The sequence below is a fragment of the Mauremys reevesii genome, linkage group 16 (assembly GCF_016161935.1).
Source record: "Mauremys reevesii isolate NIE-2019 linkage group 16, ASM1616193v1, whole genome shotgun sequence".
Taxonomy (NCBI): Eukaryota; Metazoa; Chordata; order Testudines; family Geoemydidae; genus Mauremys; species Mauremys reevesii.
The window spans coordinates 44233115-44241812 of NC_052638.1; the positions used below are offsets into that span (position 1 = coordinate 44233115).

General features: G+C 44.4%; 1 protein-coding gene across 1 annotated transcript; it reads right to left on the bottom strand.

The window, feature by feature from the left end:
• Window positions 1-3543: 3543 nt before the first annotated feature.
• LOC120384685 (TERF2 interacting protein) lies at window positions 3544-8696 on the bottom strand. Its single transcript, XM_039503680.1, has 3 exons — window positions 8011-8696; window positions 6155-6264; window positions 3544-4323 (listed from the first exon to the last, which is right to left on the bottom strand). The coding sequence occupies exons 1-3, from the start codon at window positions 8594-8596 to the stop codon at window positions 3862-3864; spliced, it is 1158 nt and encodes a 385-aa protein (XP_039359614.1). The 5' UTR covers window positions 8597-8696; the 3' UTR covers window positions 3544-3861.
• Between the last annotated feature and the right edge of the window lie 2 nt (window positions 8697-8698).

The following is an 8698-nucleotide window of genomic DNA, read 5'->3' on the forward strand; positions in this document are numbered from 1 at the left end:
AGAGCCTTCACCTGGAATTTGGGGAACCTAGGTTCAATTCCTCCATCTCTTGGCCAGAGGGTGAGAACTACCACCTCTTAGTCAAATGCTCTAATCAGTGAGCTGTGGGATATGGGGTTCCCCCAGTCTCTGCTGTTGAAGTTTGTTCTACTTTGGATAAATAATGAAAGAGTGACTGGAGCAGAGGGACTGGGCCTGAGGTCTTCCACCTTGCAGGTGGGAGACCTAACCAGTGGGCTACAGCATCATTTCCATGCTCTGGCCCCATGACTGGCAAAGTATTTATCCACAGTGGTGACTGAGTGCTGTTGGAAAACTGTCTCTACTTCTTCTGGTGCTCACAATTCAAGATGAATGTTGATAAATTGAAGAGTCAAGGATTAGAAAACATGAGCTCAACCTAAGTAGCTTAACAAAGAAAGGGGTGTTGATTACAATGCGTAACTAACTACATGGGGAACAAATATTTAATAATAGACCTTTTTCTGCTAGGCTGAAAGCCAAACACCATCCAGGGGCTGGAAGTTGAAACGACAGATTCAGACTGGAAATAACGTATACATTTTTAACACTGAGAGTAATAAACCCATGGGAACAATTTACCAAGGGTCACAGTGGAGTCTCTCATCATTGACAATTTTATAATCAAGATGGGACAATTTTCTAAGAGACCTGCTTTAGGAACTATTTTGGGGAAGTTCTGTGGCCTGTGTTAAACAGATCAGACTAGAGCAGGGGTTGGCAACCTTTCAGAAGTGGGGAGCCGAGTCTTTATTTATTCAGTCTAATTTAAGGTTTCGCGTGCCAGTAATACATTAACATTTTTAGAAGGTCTCTTTCTACAAGTCTATAATATATAATTAAACTATTGTATATAAAGTAAATGTTTAAGAAGCTTCATTTAAAATTAAATTAAAATGCAGAGCCCCCCAGATGGGTGGCCAGAACCTGGGCAGTGTGAGTGCCACTGAAAATTAGCCTGCATGCTGCCTTTGGCACATGTACCATAGGTTGCCTACCCCTGGACTAGATGATCACAAAGATCCCTTCTGGCATTAGAATCTATAAGCCACACAGGAAGCTTTAGGCAGGAGACAAAGAGAGAGGCACGCTTTCATGGGGAAAAGGGGTTAGCTACAGGGCCAACCAAGATTAGGGGAAAAACAAGCTAACCTAGAGGGAGAGAAACTCCAGTTCAGAAGTCAAACCAAGAGCTGCAGATCTGGACCCCAGCTCCAAAGAGTGCTCCAGAGTTGTGAGGAAACGGAGTTAGGAAAATGCATGTAGGGTTTATTATTTATTTTATAGAGCTGTGCGTTTTTGCTATTATCATAGCTCTTTAAGAGCGATGGGATGTTAGAATCCTGTACCAAGTTTTTCTGCTTGCATTATAGCTATTGTGCCTTGAAGAGGTAAACTGTGAAACAGAAAGCTCATACTTTGAGTGGCATTCTGGGGAGAGTCTATAAAGAGTCAGCACTAGCACCAGTGACTGGACAGTCAGACTGTGGGGCCTCACCTCTCAGGAGGGGGGTTCCATATGGAGGATCTATACCCCAAGAGTGTTTGCCTGGACTCTGTTCAAACTGCAGTTTTAATGCATAGAGGATTCAATGACTGGTTCTATCAGCAATCTGTGTACTCAAGATGCAGTGTTCATCTAGATTTGAGAGTAAGTCACACACAACCCCTGTTAAAGGGAGCGCAGGGACCCTAATATGAGGGGAGGGGGCAATAGGGGTGGGGACAGGGAGACAGCTTCTGGCCTGTGGGGCTTGCAGGAAGTCCCTAGAAGGAAGGCACTCAGAGACCTTGTGTGTAGGGATGGAAGGAAGCAAGGAGACCCTCGTGTGTGCAATTCGCGCAGCCTACAGAAGTAAAAATGTGTGACTCTCTAGTTTAAACATTGCATATTGTAATTAAGTTTTAAACAGATGGAAAAAGGAGGGCTGCATCCTCACCAACATGTTCACTTCCTATCGTGCTTTTTTATACTGTTTCTACAAATAGGAAAACTACATTTGAGTAGAACATGTACAAATGCTGAACTATGATTCAAGGTAAGAGATGCCTTCTAGCCCCAGTGTTAGCAGTAATCTTTGTACAGCACATTAAAGGTGAAAATACTACACAAGGGCTCCATATCCTGAAAACAGAAACTCATCCTTAATCATGCATCCACCTGACATCCAGGCAGAAGGCAAAGCATACATATTGTTTCCTCTATTTGCTTTATGCCTGAATATTTTTACACTTATACACACTTCTTTAACTAACATAACTTGTGATAACTTAAAGGTACTTCATATAACGTGAAATCTCATAATGCATCTGACTAAATGTTATAGGTGAAGTGAAGGAAGTTCTTGGCTGCACTGAGTAATTGAACTTTATCAAAACTACATTCTCAATAGTCCTTGAAACTTAAACTTATCTGGTAACTACTGCTGCTATTCATGTAAGAAGTGTTTAATCCTTTTTAATCCTACTACATTATTTGCCTCACTAGCTTGGGGCCTCCAGCTAAACACTTGCCTCCTTCATAAAAATCTTGAAGAACCGGTTTGAAAGGCTTGAATTTAGCATCCACATCGTTGCACTTTTGTCATTTTGTTAACCAATAGGTGTTAGAGCACTTTGTAGAGGTAAAAACATGCTACTGGCATTTTAGTGGGTGCATGTATAACACTTCTCTAGCAAGGTCTGCTCATGTAACAGTGTTGAATTGGAGGGATATTCTGTCCCCATCAAGTTACAACTGAATTTAAAAATATCTTCCCACATTTGCGAACTACCAATTCAACTTAAAACAAAACCAGAGTACAACAGGCAGAGACAGACTAGAAAGACTTTAGCGGGACCCCTACTAGCTGTGTTTAATATCTGTAAGCCCTTCCAAGCTAGTGATCAGAAAAAGTTTCAATCCTTAGCTAGCATTTGTATCACATACTAGACTCCCTACTAAAAAGTGTAGTTTTATATGATATAAATATATTCAATACCTGCACTCTGCAGTGGAACCTATTCCCTCTCCAAAGGCTTGGAAACAATGAGCATAAAACCCATCCTGAGATTAGACAATCATGCCATCTGTTAGGAAGGACGGGTGGCTTAGCAGCTGCTACATGCAGCAAGGCTAGTGAATCTTACAGGATGTACAGGGTTATAAGACTGCTGAAGGGTACCGAATTCTGGAGCATAAAGGAGAATCAAGATGCTTGCTCCGTAACCTCAAGGCAAATCTTGTCATCACATAAGCCTGTTTACTTTGACCTGGAAGAGAGAAGTTTGTCTGCCTCTGACCACAGGGAAGCCTTACAAGTGCAAGAGAATGATGCTGTTTTTGTTTGTATAATGAGGCACACCTTCCCACCTTAATGCAAATTAAAGTATGTTGAAATGCATGTTAGTGTATCATCCCATCTCAAGAGACCAACGTGCAGACTCTTCCTTCCTCTCCCTGCCCGTATATAGGAAAAAACAGATTTCCACTGCTCAGCCACTCGGCTCTGAAGAGATTAAGGAGCTCTTATCTTCATCCAATATCTTAGTTTTAGATTTATTAGCGGGGTACTCAGCAAGTACAAAAAAAATCAAATATAAAACAAGGCCTTGCATAAACATGGAAACTCAAGGGACAAGTTTACAGAAAATGATGGAAAGGACAAACTGTTTGGCACAGAAGTCTTAATTTTCAATGCCAGATTTTTCTGTGTGAAATGAGATTGCAGGTGGCTATCCTAGAAGCTTCAGACCATCTACAAATCCTCACTTTCTTCCATGAAGGTCAGAGATGCAAGTCTCATTTCCTGCACTCCTGTGAGGGTCGCAGTCCATGAATCATCCTTCACAAGTTACTATCTAACTCTTCCTGAACGCAACCCGCTTTACCACATTCTGAGCTCCAAATTTTGCTATTAATTTGCTTCTGACATTTTCATCTGCTTTTTGCAAATCTAAATCATCCTGTCTGCTCCATATAGGGTATCCATCCAAGCGCTGACTGTTATGTAAGAAGTAGGAAGTGGCCTCCACTTCACCACTGTTTTTCAGAAAGGCTTGTGTAACAGTTGAGAGGTCCATGCTGAATTCCTCCATGAAGTGCTGTACTGTCTTCACTGCATCTGCCACCTCTGTGGGCGAAGGGCAAGACCTTATGGGCTTTTCCTCCTCTTGAGGCTGAGTTTCATTTATAGCAGAGTCCTGAGCAGTTACCAATTCTTTCAGTTCCATTTTCTGACTGGAGACTGTTTTTTCAGGGGACTTCAGCTCTTCATCTTTTGCAGGATTTTCTTCCTGAAGGTCAGAGGATTCATTTTCTGACTAGGAATAGAAGTTAGAGTTAGTGACATTTCACTATAACTCAGTCAAACAAAACTGCTAAATTAGGAGTCCAGAGCAGTGCTGTCCTCCCCTATGAATCCTTCTAAAGTATACTGATGTATTGAACATGATAGCTGTGCACAATAAAATCCAATAATCCAAGTACAGCAATGCACAACACCCATGATACAGTGGAATGTGGAAAGGCAGGAGACAAGGGACAGGATTTAGATAAACTAAATCTAACCAGAGTCAGGAATTAAGTTTTGTCATTATGACTTGTGTAAATCTGCTCAAGGAGCATACCCTGCTTGTGACAGTAAGGCCTTGTCTACATTGTCACTTTACAGCGCTGAAACTTGCTCGCTCAGGGGCATGAAAAAACACCCCCGAGCAAAGCAAGTTTCAGAGCTGTAAAGTGGCAGTGTAGACAGTGCACCAGCGCTGGTAGCTACTCCCCTCATGCAGGTGGTTTTTTTTTTTTTTTTTACAGCGCTAGTGCCGCAACTACACAGCTATGTTAAAGCGCTGCCGTTGGTAGTGAAGACATACCCTTAGTGAATCACACGCTGCTAGCCAATGGAGCTTTAGCACTTACAACTTAACTCAAAATGACAGTGATGTGCAGATGACCATTCTTTATCAACCATTTTTGGTCTCATCTAACATCCTCAAGTTTCTGGACAGGGTCAAATTGGAAAAAGTTAGTTATGCTCTTTTTACTTGATATGCCACAATGACACCATTCATAATAAGTTGTGTAGTTAATAATATCCTTCCTCCTTACATGCTTTAGCTAGCAGTGTAAAAGTTTAAAATGTTAACTTTAAATAGTCATCTGAGTTAACACCTAGAAAACATGTCTTTCATTTATTATCTGGGAATCAACTGACTACATTACAAAATTACTACTAATTCATCTTAAATCAGAACAGAACTTGGAAAACACATTATTGCTGCGGCTGAAGCTATTTTTGCTTCTTTGTTATTAAAAATGTAGGCCACTGGTATAAAAAAGCATGCTGTATCCATATTAAGCCATAATTGCCCAGCTAGAGAGAATAAATCTGCACCTGTGAATTAGAGAAATACTTCACAGGATGGCATGCTCCAGATGCTTAGTCTTACACAAAGGCATTTTAGCCACACTTTTGTTGTTAATATGATTGTCAGTTCTAGGTAACTCTTGGAAGCAGTTTAAGTTATAACCATGATTGTCTGATGGTCATTCTGAAGGGAGATGGCTGGTGTAACCCATGTGTTTAACTTTATACATACTCCATCCTTTCCAATATTGCCAATACTATCCTCTCTTTGGTACCAACACAAGACTCAACTCCCTCGGTATACCAACCTGCTCTGACTAACCCCTGAATTGTTCTCCCTCAGTCACTGGTCCCGTTGTTTTTCATGGCACACAAATATTGCACCCAGCTGATTTACCACCGTCAATTCCTGATTCAATGGTCAAGCTGAAAAGTATCAGAAGTGGGAAGCAGTCTTGGGAATGGTAAAGGTTTTTAATCAGCAAGCAGAGTAGGTCTTGCTGTCAGCACGGCCCCCCCCAATATGGCCTACTGCTGAAAACTTTTATATCCCTGAACTAGCACACCCTAACTAATATTACTACAAAGCTGTAGAAAGAATCAGCATCCTAGTGTTATTTACACAGGAACAAAGTCATATTTAAGATTCAACTTATTTATGAAGGTTTAAGTAGTAAATTTGAGGTTTAACTAAGTTTGGGATTTTAATCTATACATTGGAAAACATTCAACACATCTGTGTGATCACGTTATGCAGATACAGCTGTCCAACTATGCATGTATACCTCACTGCCTTCAAATTCTTTGTTAGCCAGCTGGAAAAGGCTACCCCCTTTTGTTAATTGGTCTTGAACCACTCCTTGGGGTATATCGGCTAATTCCTTCCTCCAGGACTCTGTTAGAGAGAGAGAGAACATTGGCATTTGCTGTGTAACTGCAATGTTGTTATCCTCCTACTCATAACTTCAGATCACATTTCACATCCTACTGACTGCTACAAGTAATCAGTTTAGTAGTCTTCTAATCACTCTGAAAGAGTAAGAAACTCATGTTCTGGCAGAGTTAATGGTTTCTGTCTAGATGAGGTATAGGGTGAGGAAGCCGTGGGTCTGTGTTCAGTTTTAATATAGATTCTAGGAGTGATTCAAGGAATTAAACCAGTAAACGTTACCCCTATCAAAAAAAAATCACACACCAAACAACCCTAATTCATTCCCAGAGCACCATCCATCCTGTGCACTGAAGTTATCATGTCATTAAGACAACATGCATCTGCACAAGGGAGACAAATTAAAGCCACCTGTATGACTTGAAATCTGGCATTTCCTAACTTTTAAGGTTGCAAAGTCAACAACTCAATGCTCCTTAGATGTTTTTAAAATTTGTTTTTTAAAGCTGAGAAATTAAATTCAATCATATGGTACCAAACTGAACTTCCATGGATCACTAGCAGAGTTTGGACTTTCAGATTTACAGAACAGACTTATAGTTTATACATTCAGAAGGGACCAGCATGATCATCTAGTCTGACCTCCTGAACATTGCAGGCCACAGAACCTCACCCACCCATTCCTGGAATAGACCCCAGTAACTCAGCCAGAGTTTAGAAGTCCACAAACCATGGTTTAAAGACTGCAAGTTACAAATGAATGAACCATTTACACTAGTTTAAACCTGCAAGTGACCCGTGCCCCATGCTGCAGAGGAAGGCAAAAAGTATGTCAGTGTAGGTACTCTACCTTCCTGAGAGGTGGTAGTTATGTCGACAGGAGAAAACCTCCTGTTGACATAGCACTGTCTATGCTGGGGGTTAGGTTGGTATAACTACATCCATACCCCTGACAGACATTGTTACACTGACCTAAGTTCCTAGTGTAGACTAACCTCAATATCTTGTGGCAATGAATTACCAGCTTAACTGTTGGGGTAAATATTTCCTTTGATCAATTTTAAATTTGCCATCTTTCATTTCCTTGTATTATGAGATAGGAAAATTAGCATTACCCAGTTTATTTTTACTACACCACTTATTTTGTATAAATATCTATTGTACCTTCCTACTCAACTCCTCTCTAAACAGTCACAATGTTTTCACTCTCCTCACATGAAAGCTTTTCCACACTAATTTCACTGCCCATATGATCTTTGTGTGCTCTCTCTCAAGACAAATCTACCAGAATTGAACAAAGGAGTCCTGCTGATGTCATGCCATTACATTTATATAACAGCATTATGATGTAATTCTGTTCAGTCTAAATTACAATGAAAAGCTTCTGGATGTGCTTATTAGATTGTGGAACAGTTTCTCCAAGGAATGTGGGGGCAATCCCAGGCTTAGGGCATTTCCAGCCAGCCTCCCCAAACACTGTAAGGAAGGGCATACTGGAGGAAGCACTAGATCTGAGCTGCGGTAGGTTTCTAGGATTTCATGAATACAGGTCACTGAGGTGCGTTTATGGCCGTGTGCCCGCTATGCTCACCTCACCCCGATGGCTGGTTGACATGGGCGTGACCCAGGGCTTTGCAGGCCCAGGGGTGGGTGGCACCTATCCCCAGGCACACACAGCTGGAGAGATGACACGGGGCAGCGGCAGAGCTGCCTCGGAAGGGCCCGCCCCGCGCTCCCAGCCGCCCCGCTTACCCGCCCCGCTGTCCGCCGGCTGCCGGGCGCTCCTGGCGAGGCGGCGGGGCGGCGCGGGGCCGGGGCCGGGCCCGCCCAGCAGGTACTGGTGCTCCTGGCCCCGCAGGTGCCGCAGGTAGCGGTCCCGCATGGCCTGCCAGCTGTGCGGCGTCAGGCGGGCCCGCTCCATCTCCTTCCAGAGCGCGGTGCCGCTGACGCTGCCCTGCGCCCGCTCCCGCACGTACAGCAGGATGGCCTGGTCCTCGGAGCCCGTGAAGGCGGAGCGGCCGGCCGGGGCGCCGGCGGGGCCCGGGGCCTGCTCCGCCGCCAGCCGGTACTGCTCCAGCGGCAGCCGCTCGCGCCTCTCCACGCAGCGCCGCACGTACTCGGTGGAGACGAAGGTGCCCGTGGCGCCCCGCTCGCCGGGCTGGGCCAGCAGCACCGCGCCCGGCTCCTGCACGCGGCAGAGGCGCCCGCCGCCCGCCAGGATCAGCGGCGCGAGCTGCAGCTTGGCGGGCCCGGGCCGCACGTAGAAGCGCATGGGGCTGCCGTCGTCCTGCAGGAACAGCGCCCGCGCGCGAGCGGGGCCCGCGCGCTCCGAGGCCATGGTCGGGCGCCGCCAACACGCGGCTTAACTCGCCCTTGGAGGCTTCCCGCCACCCGGCGCGCGCGCCCGTAGTCCCGCCCCTTCCTATCTGCGCACGCGCAG

Excerpts from the sequence above, each read along its gene's own strand:
- LOC120384685 (XM_039503680.1), bottom strand. The coding sequence starts at position 8,596 with ATGGCCTCGGAGCGCGCGGGCCCCGCTCGCGCGCGGGCGCTGTTCCTG. Across the intron at positions 6,265-8,010 it reads GCCGGCGGACAGCGGGGCGG|AGTCCTGGAGGAAGGAATTA; the intron begins GTAAGCGGGGCG and ends TCTCTCTAACAG. Across the intron at positions 4,324-6,154 it reads AAGAATTTGAAGGCAGTGAG|TCAGAAAATGAATCCTCTGA; the intron begins GTATACATGCAT and ends TTCTATTCCTAG.